The 16,314-nt window shown below is 41.6% G+C and overlaps 1 protein-coding gene across 1 annotated transcript; it reads right to left on the reverse strand.

Annotated features, from left to right (window-relative positions):
• Nucleotides 1–823: 823 nt before the first annotated feature.
• On the reverse strand, nt 824–16,244 carry LOC130472742 (protein zyg-11 homolog B-like). Its single transcript, XM_056844159.1, has 14 exons — nt 16,156–16,244; nt 14,110–14,275; nt 11,541–12,295; nt 10,020–10,160; nt 9,601–9,777; nt 7,964–8,028; nt 5,696–5,795; nt 5,567–5,620; nt 4,689–4,850; nt 4,555–4,602; nt 4,063–4,260; nt 3,929–3,984; nt 2,461–2,564; nt 824–1,088 (listed from the first exon to the last, which is right to left on the reverse strand). Exons 1-14 carry the CDS (start codon nt 16,228–16,230, stop codon nt 898–900), a joined length of 2,292 nt encoding a protein of 763 aa, XP_056700137.1. The 5' UTR covers nt 16,231–16,244; the 3' UTR covers nt 824–897.
• Nucleotides 16,245–16,314: the final 70 nt, after the last annotated feature.

A 16,314-nucleotide genomic window follows, 5' to 3' on the forward strand; every position in this document is an offset into this window, starting at 1 on the left:
CCATTAATGCTGACCAGTTTACTGAATGTTCAAACTTGCAACCTACAGATGCCACATTTAGACATTTATTTTAGATATGAATACAAACACATTTGGAAAGATTTTCGTTCCCCTAGTATAAAAATAATTTCTGTACATTTCCGTAGTAATACAGTTTATACAGGGCTGTGATGGATTATGGCAATAAGCTTCAGTTGACTAGGTCAGACTCTTCCCTCTAGAACATGCACCCCTCTTAAAACTATGTGCAAGAAGCTCATAAAATTTTGCAAGTGGCAGAAGGACCTGCTGTAGCCTAATCTAATGGTTTAAATACCATGAACAAGTAGGTTTTTGGCTTTCCCGGGATTTTCACTCTCAACAGGTCACTCTCGTTTCCCTCTGGTGTTTTTCCCCTGCACCTCTGAAGTTAAGCCATTCCAATTTTTGGGCCATAGTAATAAAGCAACATTGACTCCATTGTTGATAGGACATAGACAACATCTGCTGTAGTTGCTGGGTCGACATACAGGGAGAGAGATTGTGGGAAGGGGAACAAGTGGTTTTAAAGCCTCCATTTTCAGTGTCCTTGATTCTTAACTTTGTCACCATACACAATAAGGGGCTTGCAAGCATCAGCCTCTGTTTAAGACTTTGATGGTGAACTATTAAGCAATTTTCTCTAGGATGCCTTGCAAGTAGAGAGGTCCTGAAGGACCAGTGTGTCATTTCCCCAGCAGAAGGCAAGTTATGAATTATAACTACTTGTAGAAGCCTCCTGGCCATGCATGCCATACAAGTATCCTGAAATGTAGACAGCAGTAGCCTTACAGGAAGGGCCACCTTGATGCCCATGGAAGGTAAAAGAATCACTAGTACAGCTTGTGAGTTACAGGATAAAGTTCCGGCTGCCTTTAGTTATCCATTTGATTTGGCTTGTAGCTCTTTCAGGTGCTTAGGCTTCCCATAATACATCATGTGATTATCCATGTAAGTTAGTATCTCAGTTGTTAAATACTGGACATCTGGATCACTCTGGTCATTTTCTTTGATATTATATAAATGCTGTAGCCCATCCTCTTCTATTAACATGGCACAGTATCTGGCAGCTGAAGAAAAACAGAGCTTGGTCATTAAAGATCCAGCACAAACTTAATACTACAACAGAACTATTTAGAACAAGCTTGCCCGCTTCTGCTTCCATTAACTCTTCATTTTACTGCATTCAAGATCTGTCCTTGGATACCAAAGAAATACACACACAAACTTAAGCAGACATACAAAAGCCAATTATTTCTGAAGAACTGAGCTAAGGATTGCTGTCCTTTTTTGCCAAAGAACTGAAGGGTACCAGAAGGAATATAAGGGCAGCCCTACCAGGTCAGACAACCTAGCTCAGCATCCTGTTTAATTCAGTGCCCAACCAATTGCCCTCAAAAGCATAGAGGCCAAGGCCCCCTTCACAATGGTGCCTCCTAGCACTGGAATTCAGAGGTTTATCACCACTGAAAGTGGATTTTTTAAAAAAATCACCATAGCTAGTAGAATGAACCTGTCTAATTCCCTTTTAAAGCTACCTATGCTTGTGGCCACCACTATGTCTATTAGTGGTGAATTCCACGATTTAATTACTCGTTAAGTGCTTCCTTTTGTCTACCTTTAATCTACTTCATTGAGTTAACCCAATTTCTAGCATTATGGGGGAGGGGCTGTGGCTCAGTTTGTACAACATCTGCTTGGCATGCAGGAGGTCCCAGGTTGAGTTACCCCAATTTCTATTATTGGGGAGGGGTTCAGTTTGAAGAGCATCTGCTTGGTATGCAGAAGGTCCCAGGTTCAATCCCTGGCATCTCCAGTTAAAGGGACCAGGCAAGTAGGTGATGTGAGACCCTGGAGAGCTGCTGCCAGTCTGAGTAGGCAATATTGACTTTGATGGACCAAGGTTCTGATTCAGTATAAGACAGGGTGTTCATGGGAGAGGAAGAAAAAGTTGTCAAGAACTTCAACATCATTGTAAAAAATCAAGCTACAGATACAGATTGCTGTGGCTCAGCTTAGTCAGAAAGACTCGCCCTTCCCTCTTACTTTGCAAGTTCCCTTCTCTACTTTCTAGGTTTGTTAACTGTGTAGTTTATTGTGGGCAAATTATGGTTAGGGCTAACCTCCAAACCAAGGTTTGCTGACAAGGCACTAGCCACAGTTTGAACACTTCGGTAAGTTATGATTGGTAAAAGCCTGGAATAGAGTACAGAAATATGGAAGGAAATGGAAAGTGTGTGAACCTAGACAATATATTGTTAGCGATACATGAACCGAACAGCCATCACAACCCACGGATGTACTTCATTTACCAAACCAGGGTTTGGAATTACATCTGAGACCTCAGCCAAAAAAATGCATTACACACTGTTTGAACAAGTGTCCTTTTCAGGGTGACTTGGCAAATCAAAGTCTTATTAAGAACCAAAGACAAATACATACGGGTTTTGCAGCAAATGTGCAGGATGGCCCATGTTGCCCAGATCTGTACACCAGGTAATGTAAAACAATCAAGTAATGGGTAGAATGGCTTGAGGGACCTATAAGTTAGAGAAACACTTTTAATAGTTTTAGCATAATTGTACAGGCATGCTACATAACCACATTTACCAGTACATAAACAGCTTCTAATCATGAGCTATGAAGCCTAACTATGCAAATAAAAGTCTCAAGCATTTATGCTAGAAAGCAAGACTGCTATTGAATGAGAGTTGTGCTGTACTGGTATGAACAGCACCATCCCCATTCAGCAGCACCATGCAGACCATCTGTACATGGGGGGCAGCGTGGTATAGTAGTTAAAGAGTGTTGGACTAGTAACTTGAAGCCCCAGGTTCAAATCCCCACTCGTGCCTCAGAAGCTCGCTGGGTGACCTTGGGCCAGTCATGCACTCAGCCTAACCTACCTCACAGGGTTGCTGTGAGGATAAAAGGGAAGAGAGGAGAAGGACGTAAACTGCTTTGGGTCCCCACTGGGAAGAAAGGTGGAGTATAAATGAATTACAATAAGTCACAATAGCGTTGCATCCAGTGTGCACCTGAGCCCTCCACCTGCAGGCCTTCAACTGCTCATAGATTTTACAAGTAAAGTAACAAACTCTTTAAAATCAATGGTATAGAGAACATATAGTTCTCGAGGTGTGCATTTATATCACCAGCAGGGAAAATAAATGGATTAATAAAACACAGCAAAGAAATTAAAGTTTATTCTGTTATAGAAGAGGCAATATGAAGAGCCAAACCCAAAACATTATGAACCCGTTCACAAAAATAGGTAAGGCTAATATTCTACATACACACACACACCAGGAATTCTGTAATCAGTTAAGAAATCATGTCCCTTTCTCTCCACCGCCACAACCTATCCACCCATTCCCTTTACTGTGGTTAAACTGTATATCAGTTCCAAAGTTAGTTATGATTAAAGCTAACCAGGTTCTCTCTTTACCACATACCTTCAAACCCTGACTAAGAGAGAACTATAGGTTAGTTATATTAACCAGGAGTTAGAAGAAGAACTGAATTTGCAACTGGGGGTGGGGAGCATTGCTACCACAACCTGCTCCTGACATCTTAACCATGGTTAAAAGATTCACAGCACAATATATCTGCCGCTGACCTAGGCACAGAGGCAATCTCATTTACGTTGATGATTGATGTCATCCAGTAGATTCACTACAACTATCCAATGAAGACATTACATCTAGATCATATATTACTGGATTGGTGTTGACAGGTATTTGAAGTCTACATAGGGCTTCATGTCTTGCCTCAACACATTAACTACTCAGAAAAAAGGCACCTAGTGTGCCACACAATGGGCCAACTGAGGCATGCATCCTAATCAGTTGCTTATAGTAAGTACACAGTTATTTTCAGAAGAGTATTTTAATAAAATGAGTACCTATAGGCTGGCAGCGCTACCATCTTGCATTCTGGTGTTGGCCACTTCAAGAGGGCTGAGTGCTGTAACAGAGAGAAAGGTCAAGTTTTCAATAAACGTGGAGAATGATCAAAAGAATTATGGCAGTTAGGTCACATTACCAGTTTCTCAATAAGAAGTCTTCTCTGTGTTTGACTTAACGTCCAAGCTTGCTCGCCTCTGGATAGCAAATTAGCAATAATCCCAGCTGAGAAGTAACAGACTTCCATCTCGGCACTGTTCAACAATTCACTGACGTGATCCACAAAGTCCTTCTGCATCAACTTGGGATGTAGTTCTCTCACTTCTGCTACATTGTTCTGTGATATAATATGAGGGGAAGAGATACAACTATGAAAAGATACAAAAGTTCTTCTAAAGGAGAACAGGAGTTCTCTTGAAAAACATTGTATATTTTCAGTATGAATCAGAGGAATGTATTTTGGTGTTTTATCAAGTCTAGAGCATAACACAACTCAAGGGAGGAACCTAATGCAGCAAAAGCACCTTTTGGAGGGCACTTTTACCCTAATTATCAATGACATACATACACCTTGTAAAACAAACACATACTTTTTAAAATACATATGTAGCATGCAGCATTCTGATCTTACCAGAAGACCAAGTACTTTATGCTGAGTAGAGGAGTCAGCTGGAAATGCCTGTCAAAAGAAATAAACATAGCTATTCAACATAATGTGATATATATTATAAACTATTATGAACAATAAAAAGCTATTATGTTTACCTGTAAAACTCTCATGAAAAGCTCCAATCCTTTGTTGTCAATGAAGTGCCTGCATGTGGTAGGAGCTTCATCTGTGAGATTCCAAAGGGCACTCAGAGTAAAATAGAAAGTTGTGTCCAGTTCATTTTGATTGGTTTTCTGTTCAACTATTTCAAGAAGTTTCTATTTTAAAAGAGGGTATCATTAGTATCACAATATACAAGAGCTAGACCTGCAAGGGAAAGGCAATCACACCCACACCCAGTGGCTCCGGCTTCCTCCTCTCTCCCATCCCCACCCTCCCATAATCTTCTCCTCCCCCCAACCTGACTGCTGCCTTCCACCCTAACTTTGCTATCACCACTACTTTCTCACTCCTTCTCCCCAACCATCTTCTCTCTCAGCTGCTCTGTACTTTTTTAAAGGCCTAGTTGCACAAGGTTGCTAGGCTGGTCTTGCTCAGCATTTTTTTAAGCTGTAATGTGGGCATAGGGGCACATATCACTTCTGGGGGTTTTATTGAGGGAGGGAGGGCTAAACTGCCCAGTTTTTTAATTACATTTAAAAAATGTAATTTTCTAAAAAGATGGAGATTTCCCCAGGTTATAGAAACAGCTCCCTTTTCCATATCTGGCTCCATTGTGTGGATTTTTTGATCCGCACTGAGGCCAATATCAGAATTTTATTTATTTATTTATTTATTTATATATATATATATATATATATATATATATATATATATATATATATATATATATATATATATATATGTATGTGTATATATATATGTGTGTGTGTGTATGTGTGTATGTATATATATATATATATATGATAGAAAGTACACGCACCATACTTCTTACTCCACTGCTCATTTAACAGATTTATGACAAACAACTCACCCCAACAACTATGTAGAACTCTGCAGTAAGTTGTGCTGCCTGTTCATCTGAAAGCTGATAAATCAAATATTTTTAGGTTATTAGCTGAAAGCGCTCCAAAAAAGCAGAAATCAAATAAAGATAACATACCTTTAGTGCTAGGATAGAGATAATATTAACAGCAATTCTTTGTATATGTTGATTTTCCTGGTTACACAGCCACTGAACAACAAATTTGGCAGCTGCAAACCTGCAATTTGAAAGTATTTTCAGAGTATATTCTTTGCAACCCTTGAGCAGTTAACAATAATGCAACACTGCAAGCAAGTGTGAACTCTACTACTTGCAGGGCAATTTCAGCTGTGAGAGCAGGTTGTTGCCTAAAAGCAAAAACACTAATTTCCTGCTATGCTGAAACCCCAAAAAATAACCAAGCTGGCTACGGAAGGTTGGAGCTATGGACAAGAACAGACTTGAGTCCTCAACCAAAACACAGTCAAAGAGATCTTTAACCTCAACATATCTCTCTAAAAATGTGAAGGCCCTTTAAAAAAAAAAAAAACATGTTTTTTTCTCCAAGGACTTTTCCACAGTTTTTCCAGTGGAAAAAAATAGGGAAGCACTGAAAAAAGTTCCTATGAAATATTTACTGTTTTAGAATGAGCAAAATGCTTGTTCTTAAAGAAATGTTTTTCATACTCAAAATGTACAGTGTGAAAAAGGCTGAAGACATGAACAACTGGATAATTTTGGGGAACACTGAAAAGTAAGCTTTTTACACTGTAAAGATAACATAGTTTTAAAGCTTTTATTTCAATGTAAATTTTTGCAACAATTAATATACTATATTTATTGACGGAACATTAAATATTTCAGTGTGTTCAATGTTGCATGATTTGGCTTAATATCCAAACAGGCTGGCAGTCCTACCTATTGTGACTCTGAAACAGCTGCTGCCCAAATAATACACTCCTTTGTTTCATACAGATTTTTTTTTAACTTCAACTTTTATTTTTCCCCACCTCTCAGATGAAAAAATTTAAAGTTATTTGTCTTACGGTAGCACACAATGCAGCAGTTTTGCAACTTTGCCAAGTACTGTGATTTTTCTTATAGGAAAATGAATATATTTATCCCTTAAAATTCAATAAATGTGCCAAGTAGTACCATTTTATATGCTAAGCTGAAACAATTTGTTTTATGTACTTTGGGCAGTAAAATAATTTTAGGTTTGACAGGAAAGTATTATATATATTTCAATTTCCCCAAATTTCCATTTCCCCTTAAAAACGGGACACCCCCCACCCCCACCCCAGGCTTCAAAATTTCTGGACATTTTACATTTCTACACCTCTCATCAGTATGACAGCAGTGGATGCTTCACCAGAACCCTCCTCTTGCTACGCACCTCTTACACTTACCTCACAGCATATAACACTGCCTTCTACTGGCTCTGTACTATTTGCCACTTAAAGTAATGGCACATCAAGGTTTCAAGCAGAGCACTCTCAGTCATGCTACCTAAGATATATCTAATTAGACATTTCAGGAATGAACCGAGGACCTTCTGCACACAAAATGATCATTGAGCTCCAGTTCCTCCCAGGCATATGTGAAGGGTTCACTTTCCCTCAGAAGGAACAGCAACAGAACTCCCTCACAGTTCTGTACTTTAGCTGCTGACTCCCACTTGCATCTTAGTCTGCCGAGCCTGATTTAAACCATGACACAAGGCAACTGAACATCTCTTACCCAAAGGGTTGCCAGCTCCAGGTTGGGGAAAAACTGGATATTTTGGGGCGGAGCCTGAGGAGGGTGGGGTTTGGGGAGGGACGTCAACGCCATAGAGTCCAATTGCCAAAGCTGCCATTTTCTCCAGGTGAATGCACCTCTATCAGCTGGAGATCAGTTGTAATAGCAGGAGATCTCCAGCTAGTACCTGGAGGTTGGCAACCCTACTTAAATATGCAGCTTTTCACACAGGCACTACTATACTTAAAACAGGCTCTCATCTGCTGTGGGAGCACACTGACATGGCACACTGCCACACAGACTCTTTGCATGCTGCGCGTGCAACTGAAACTATCTAACTTTAAACAGGACAATGCAGTGCATAGAAACACAACTTGGCAGAAGGGGGCTTAGCTTGTCTGACATCATCTTTAAATCAGGTTTTAATGTGAACATCTGAGGCAACAACTCTACTGAAGCTTCTCTTGCTCCTTCTGCTGGAAAGGAGAGGGTGAAAAGGGCTCTTCACCCATGATTCTGCAAAAGTGGGCTCAGGAAAAGGCAACTTAAGATACGTAACAAGAGATCCCCAAGACTGGGGAAATACCTGGTGGACAAATAAAAAATCCCATTGACCAGGTCACCCTGGTACTCCAGTTGCCTCATGTGACTGTACATTTAACTTGCCTGTTAAATGGAACATCTTGCAGGATCCTGACACTAGATAAAGAAAGAAGGCAATTCTTCTGCAGCTACAGGGAGAAAGAAAGCACAATGTCACAAACCTCTATAATAATTGATGGAATAATTACATATGTTAATGAAACAGGTGATCCAGAAACACACACTTCTAAAGACGCTGTACCTGGCAATGGGAAGTAATTAGTCTAATAAACAAGAAGAATCAAGCTGTATTCCTCCTTTACCCAGTTACTTTGCCTTTGCACTCAATAGCTTGAATCTTACTTAAGTTTTCTGCTGGAGAATAGGGGTGATTTTCACCATCCCCCCCCCCTGCAGACATACTTCCTTCTCACATCATTCTCCGGCATCTACTGAGTTCTGGGGGCGAAGCAGGATTGTGTGTGTGTGAGAGAGTGAGTGAGTGAAATCAGTGAAAATCTCCCCTCCTTGCTGGCAGAAAACCTAGGAAGGTTCAAAGCCTCTCCAAGTGTATGACATTGTCCTATACATGTCTATTATGGGAGCAACCAAACCAAATGCAGAAACCCATGGCTGAACCTTCAGCAAGTCTGACCAAAGGATATGAGGAAGCAGGGCTTATAAAGGTTTCTGTCTGAAATCTCAGAAAGTTATCAGAGCAAACAGTCCAGGGAGATCACATTCAGTAAGCTCACTCTATGCAGCAGCTTCCATAAATCATCAACGCGCAAACTGTACTTATAGTTTGTCAGGTTTGAGTTACAAATGTTATTTCTTTTCAGTGACATACTACTTCTCAGCTACAGTGGCACAGTTACTTCTCAGTTTGTTAGATTATACTGTAGGTGAGCAGTGTCAATGTTAGATTATACTGTAGGTGAGCAGTGTCAATGCCCATCCCATTTTCCTGGATTTTTTTTTTAAAGTCCTACATATTCTGCATGCACAAATGGTTGCCTGGATTTTAGGGGCAATTAGATTTTAGATCTGGACTACTCTACATACTCATCCCAGCTGAAATCTTGAGAATGTAGTGGGGCAGCAAGTGCCTCTTGATATATACAGTCCAGTACGTTAAGAGATGTTTGTATAAACTGGGCATATGCAGATACTATCAATGGGTTTATTCAATGGAGGATTTCCAGGAACATAAGGAGGCAATTTTCACCAGCTTCACCCACTACCACAGGAGATCTGATGGTCCCCTGTCCCCAAGAAACAGCATTTGGGAGCTGCAGCATGAGGGAGTGAATTGAGGAAGTAGAACTTGGCAGAGGAATATCCCTTCTTCCTGCAGAATTCCTCCATGAGAACCTAGCAAATGTCACAAACTGCACTGTACGTACAACAGGAAAAGTGCAAACCTGTTACCCCACCCAATGTACATGTTTAAGAAACAGAAGACTCATAAAAGCCAAGACTGCAAAGAGTCTTGGGAACAAATCTACACTACACAACTGAATCAGGACTACAGATGTCATTTTTGAAATCTATGAGAAATAGGGGAAATCCATACAAGCTTTCTGTATTCAAGTCACCATGTGGCCTAATTTGCTCAACAAAGTTCTCACCAGTAAGTTTTCATTATGGTAAAGAATTTTGGGGTGTGCTCCTTTACTGCTAGAGATGAATGGTAACTAAGCTCTGCTGCACACCCTTACCTGCTGCTGTTCAGGAAAGGTTTCCATGGCCTTCAGAAGCAGCTGGATGACGCTGGAGAGCAGGCGGACAGGCATGCCTGCTGCTAGGCCCTGTCTAGTTAAGTTCAGAGCACACGCACTAGCAGTCAACTGTACTGCCAAGTCCAGAGGGTGTTTACTCATTCCAATAATCACAAGCTGCAGTGGGAAATAGAGGAAAGACAAGTTTAAAGAGGAAGAAAAATGCAATTCAGAGATCAAGCACACCAGAATAAGTGGCTGTTTAGGGCTTCTGAGTACAAATAATAAGCAAATTAGATTTGCAGGAAAAATACAGTCACATACTAGGTTCCAAAAATCCAAATAAATTATATCTTTCAAGCCTAAGCAGAACTCTGTACTTCCCCAGCAACTGTTTATTTTGAACTAATACTTTTTACCTTTAGGATTTCAGGCTTTGTAATTCTCATAAAGCATGTCTGAGTAAAAAGGTGAAAAAAGGCTTCTTTCACAAAGCAAGCCCTGTCACTGTAGCGCTTCAAAGCTTCTGAAATCTGGTTTTCATTTTCTCCTCCTGATACCTGATAACAAATGAAGTAATCTGTTATGTTCACTTTACTGGGCTCAGAATTCATTTTCTTCCCAGTACATTCAGTCACATTATCCCCTCACCAAAAATTGTCTGTTAAGTACCATAGTACATGAGGTGCAGCTATCCAAACCTAAACTTGCATGCATTACAAAGATCATTCTCAACTAGAGAAGGTGGGGCTGCAGGCCTCAGAAGCCTTCCCACTCCCCCGAAGCAGTAGGATACTTCAAAAGGATAAGAACATGGATGCTACTGAGCTGTCGTGCTGGCTCACTTCAAATGGCCAGACAGAGCTACGTACTAGCCTGGGCCCAATCAGAAGCCTTAGGCAAAAACTGACCGTTGAATGTTCCTCTACACCATGCTACTTCTCTCAAGAGCTCATTCTACAGCTCATTCTCTCAAGAGCTCATTTTTTCCACTTGGTGTGCTCATTGACGGGCAGCCCATTCCTGGGGGGAATTGGATCCATTGTGGCCAGGAGCAGCTCAGCTGTGGCGCCTCATGCCGCCGCGGAGAAAAAAGAACAATTAAAAATGTAAAACGGGGAAAATACCTCCATAGAAAACAGCGAGGCTACGCCACCAAAAAGGGTGGTGTAGCAACGCTGCAACTTGAGGGGGCGTTCCTGGGGCAAAATGGGTTAGGATGCTGGCACAGGCTCCCACTCCCGGGATTTTGCTCCTGGCGTGGTTGCGCCGGTGGCGGAGCCCCGCACAGCGGCATGGCTTGCCGGTGTGCATACCCCCTGTGACAGCCTTATATCCTGGGATAAGTGGGCATTTATGTTGGCGTGGAATCCTATGCCGATTCAGGGTTACCCTCTAAGAGCATTCCACCCACTATAGTGCACAAAGATAGTGCGAGTTATAGAGGTGCTGTTCTTGCTTGCAACAGCCTTCCTTGAGAAACAATCCTCAGAGTGCTGCATGGGACTGTTTGCTCTTGCTAAGAGAAGAAATGAAATAGTTTTTTCTGACTGGGTAGACAACTTTGAATTTGTTCAGTTCATCACACACAGCTGGAAGAAAAAAAATTAATGGGGGGCTACTTGGAAAGCAATTCCATTTTCTGACCGGGGGGACACACGACAATTTTCTGCTCAGCAGGTTGCATGGCTTTGAAAAAGTAGTTGACATCCAGTATTTATTTTGTGTATGTACACAAACTCATCCTGTTTTTTTATTACTTATTTTTAACTCATACTTTAGTACCATATCTGTTTTGAAGACTAAGAAATCTAGACAGTTTCAGTTCAAGGTTAACAAGAAGTCTGCACGGAACCCAAGGTTAGAAGTGTGTTTCCAATCGAACCCAACGTATATTTTCATTTGCAATCTTAACTCAAGGAATATTTAAAAATTCAAACCTTCAAGGTTCCTTCTCCTGAGAGGAACTCTGTATATCCTGCTTCAGTACCCAGCAACCCCACAAACCGCATCGTAGTTCGCTGTCTGACAAATGCCTCTACAGCTTCATCAGTAATGTATTTACTCCCAGAAATGTCCAAAGATACAAGGTCCGGCAGGATGTCTTTCTCCCCTAACAGACGAACGGGTATATCCGATCTGGAATGCTGTTCATCTGAGATATCAAGATGATTCAGATACTTTAGCTCTCTCATGACATCCAAGAACTTTGGTGTAGGCATACTTAAACATTTCAAACCATGCATAGTGAGAGATTTAAGCCGATTCTTGCAGGCAACGAGCGAAGTAATGTCTGTGACAGAAGTGCTGGATATATCCAAGCTTTCTAATCTTGGCAGGGAAGCAACCTCTGCTAAATCTTCATCACGGAAGGCCACATTGGTAATGCTCAAAGAACGAAGACCAGAGAGCTGGCTAAAGCACCTTTCATAAGGATTTGTAGGGGAAAGAGTTAATGAGTCCAAGACAAGGCACTGAAGGTTGCTCTGGATCCATACACTGCTGCCCAGCCCGCTCACAACGTCTGAAACAGTAACAGCTTCATTCATCCCTGCAGCATCAAGTTCTATTAGTTTGTGATGGCAGAATGCCTGCTGGAAGGCCTGGGCTGAGATCTTTGCTTTGCGGATGCAAGCTTGCTTCAAACGCATTTGGTTGCCTCGGAAAATGCCCACCGTCCCATCATTCAACAGTTCTGTCAGGAAAAGAAAACAAGACTCTTGAGGGGAAATATACCCTTACCCAATAATACTGGTAAACGGTTTTGTGTGTGCAAGACGTATTAGCGATTATACAAATGGTGTTACAGGCTTCGACATATTAGGGCATATATACTACTGTATTAATGTTGTACATGTGCAGAATTGTTCAATGTAAAACCCTAACAGCTCCTAAAAGCCCATTTAAAAAGATACAAGCCTGAGCATTCTTGGCCAAGGACAAATGTGACAAGCCAGAACAATGCTTTAACCTTATCCTTGAAAGACTTAAATGTCTCCGAGCTCAATGCTTGTCCTTTATCCTTGAAGGACCTAGAATACTGTTAGCATTCTATCCTTGAAGTGTCATGCAGGAATACTACTTGTATTCCTGTACTAAAAAGACATCACCCTCACAAACGTCTGCCCTACAACCTTGTATTTTGCTGACTAATGTACTGTAACATTATATTGGGCTTTAATATGATAAAATGATGGTAGAAACTTATAAATAGGTTCATTTTATTTGTATTATCCAGATGAGAATGATGGTAAAATTAAAAATATAGAGAGATAACATGACTCAAAACTGTTTAAAGTTTAGCAAAATAGCCTGGTGGAAGGGGAAGTTCTTATATGGTAGTGTAAAGGGAAGCCACAGAGCATGTGCAGTACAACTGTATCCTGCTCGAGCTCAAGGTTCAAGCCCACTGAAGGTAACTTAAACAGTATAAATAAACTTATAAGCTGTGGCTCACGAAAGCTCATACCCTACCAGAAAATATTTTTGTTAGTCTTTAAGGTGCTACTGGACTCTTGTCCTTTTTGACTAGTATAAATAAAGGCACAGAAGGGCTAGAATCTCAGACCTCTCTCAGAGGGTCTCAGAACATTGGCTATTGGGTATGCATGGATTTAAATATATTATTCTAGATATTGTGAATCAGAATTTTTGAACTAAATTAGACTTTTAACTGTTATATTATAAGTATTGGATTTTAAAACTGAATAGTATGTAGAACTTGCTTGCTTTATAGTACACATTGTTCCTGAATTTTAAGACTTTGTAATACTTGCATATACACATATATACATTAAATTACATTGAAGCAATTCAATAAAAAGACTCATTTTTATGTGAGTAAAGTAGTTGAGTCCTGCTTAGTGGGTGACTAACTGAATAAAATAACATACCACTTCTCAGGAAGTGGTCGATTCTAAGAGTATAGTCATCTGAAACGCACTGACCCGCTTCAATGGGAAGCATCTAAACCAGGGGCGTCAAACTCAATTGTTACAAAGGCCAGATATGACATGTCACTTGGTCGTGCCGGGCCATGCCTTGCCAGCCCAGATCAAGCATGGGGGTGGGGGTGGCTGCCTTGCGGACTGCATAAGAGCTTTCAAGGGGCCAAATCTGGCCCCTGGGCCTTATGTTTGACACCGCTGATCTAAAGAATAATGAAGGCTATGTATTGTGCACCAAAATGGTAAGCAGCATATTAAGGATTCATCACTGGCAGTGTCACCCTGGAAATCAGCACTGATGAAAAACATGCTGGTGAGACAAATCTGTTGCCTAAACCATGATGTTAGTCTTTATCCAGTTCCTTGCCCTTGGAAAGCCTTCATTACGCTTTCAGGCCAATACGATATAGAAACGGATATATCAAGTATGAAGCAAGGTAGTCTTCCTCGGATATTCAGATCATAGAAGCGGGATATATACACAAAATAAGATTCTCTCATTTTTTATTCCAAGATCAGTAACCTAATACTCTGTTATTGCTAGCCCAGAAAGAAGTCTTACCCCGATATGCCATCGTCTGCAGTAATCGATCAGCCACTTCTTGAGGAAGGCTTTCTGACTCTTTCAAGCATAATGACCCGTCTGGCCTCTCTACACAAAATTTTTCTAAATCAGCAACTAAGGCATCCAAGCAGATATCAACTAGAGAATATGGAGATGCTTCAGCCTGCAGCCACAGAGAGATAAGAACACATCAGCAGGAAAATAAGCAGCAGAGAGGAGTAACTAGGGTTATTAAACTGCTTTACAAGTTATTTCAGGTTAATGATCATAAAAGGAAATGCTTACACTTAATGCCCATAATTAACTGAAGAACAAACACCACAGAGCCGATTAGAAATTTTCTCAAACGTTAATTTCCCAGATTATAATGTGATTATTCTCACTTTAGGAAACACACTATCACATTTAGTTCCCCCAAAGCTGCCTGGTCACACCTTCCCAAAATAGGATTACGCTCTACATCAAAGCTCTCCTCACCTGTATGGAGGAGAACAGGAACTAGGCTAAAGCTATTTTAATAACAAAGTTCCACCGCCATCAATTTATGGCAACTCCTCATGGAGTTTTCAAGGTAAGGGATGATCAGAAGTGGTTTGCCATTGCTTTCTGTATAGAAACCCTCCTTTTCCTTGGTGGTCTCCTATTCAAATACTTACCATGGCCAACCCTGCTTAGCTTCCAAGCTCTGATAAACTAATCTGGGCTACTCAGGGTGCTAATGCTACTTTACACCTAAGAAAATCAGCCCTTTGAAGACATAGGCAATTCACTCTGAAGTTCATCTTCTCTACAAAGGAACCTTAGCAACTAGTTCAGAACTGTCCCTGGCACAAATTCTCCTCCCTCCAGCAATACCATTCCATTCCCAACTGCCCCTCCAGAAGCCTCTATTCATCCATACTACCAAAACCCACTCTCTCTTCTGATCCCTTAAAACACAGTAACTCTAAACTATTTAGCCACCCATTCCCCCAAATTTGAACAGGGACCTGGCATTCCCTCACTCACCATAGGTTCACAATATCTTGCAAATCCCAATCACTTTAGCCATGCCTCTATAACTTTCTATTGTATCTCAACAAAATTCAAGTCCAGTAGTACTTTGAAGACCAACAAACTGTTCCAGGTATACATTTTTGTGAGTCAAAGCTCATTTTATCAGATATTTGACCCAGGAAAAATTTGTTTTTATAAGGTGCTTCTGTTCTTTACTTTTGTTCGATTCCTATAGACTTAACACAGCGTCCTACATTTCCGATTGGATCTAATTATCTTGCACAAAGATTAATCCTACTTTTGCCTATCTAACAACGGAGGAAGACTTTACCCACTCAACTGATTGGATCTTGCTTTGAATCAGCCTCTCTTCGCAACTCCTCTTCCCCCCCCCTTTCCGTTGTGAATACAGACACATCGACCTAACGTACGTGCACGATCATGTTTCGAATTAAGTGATACTCTGACCTGGATTGCCCAGGCTAGCCTAATCTCGTCAGATCTCAGAAGCTAAGCAGGGTCAGCCCTGGTTAGTATTTGGATGGGAGACCACCAAGGAATACCAGGGTTGCTGTGCAGAGGAAGGCACTGGCAAACCACCTCTGTTAGTCTCTTGCCATGAAACCCCCCCCCCAAAAAAGGGGTCACCATAAATCGGCTGCGACTTGACGGCACTTTACACACACACTGACTCACGAAAGGTGACACCGGAATAAGCTTTACTAGTCTTTCAGGTGTTGCTAGACTCCTATTGTATTTTCATTTTCGCTAAAGCACTACCAGCTGGCAGCAACATAGGGGAACGAGGGCGGCAAGGCGTCTCCTAAAATCCCCCGTCCCAATCCGCAAGAAGTCGCTTCCCCCCCCCCCCGCCATCGATTCAAGCAGGCAGAATTTACACCTCCAGGCCTGACTGCCCCATCATCATTCCTCCGCGCAGCCCCTCCGCTTCCCCTACGCCTCCTGACTCCCATTGTCTCCTCCGTCCCTTCCCACCTCGCCTTTCTTTTTTCCCCTCCAGCACCTTCTGAGGTCTTCCTAACCCACCTGCACAGCAGGACAGTCTCCGCAAATAGTGAGCGGGGCTCGTTGCCGGTTCTGGATATGCAGGAACCGCACCATCGCCAACGACCGGTCCGAACCCGCCGAGAGCGAGGGGAAGAGGCGCGACCGGAAGCAGCGCCGCACGGAGCGACAAAGGAGAGC

Source organism: Euleptes europaea, chromosome 2 (genome assembly GCF_029931775.1).
Source record: "Euleptes europaea isolate rEulEur1 chromosome 2, rEulEur1.hap1, whole genome shotgun sequence".
In the NCBI taxonomy this organism is placed as follows: domain Eukaryota; kingdom Metazoa; phylum Chordata; class Lepidosauria; order Squamata; family Sphaerodactylidae; genus Euleptes; species Euleptes europaea.

Excerpts from the sequence above, each read along its gene's own strand:
- LOC130472742 (XM_056844159.1), bottom strand. The coding sequence starts at position 16,230 with ATGGTGCGGTTCCTGCATATCCAGAACCGGCAACGAGCCCCGCTCACT. Across the intron at positions 12,296-14,109 it reads GCAGACGATGGCATATCGGG|AACTGTTGAATGATGGGACG; the intron begins GTAAGACTTCTT and ends TTTTCCTGACAG. Across the intron at positions 9,778-10,019 it reads CAAAGCCTGAAATCCTAAAG|CTTGTGATTATTGGAATGAG; the intron begins GTAAAAAGTATT and ends TTCCCACTGCAG.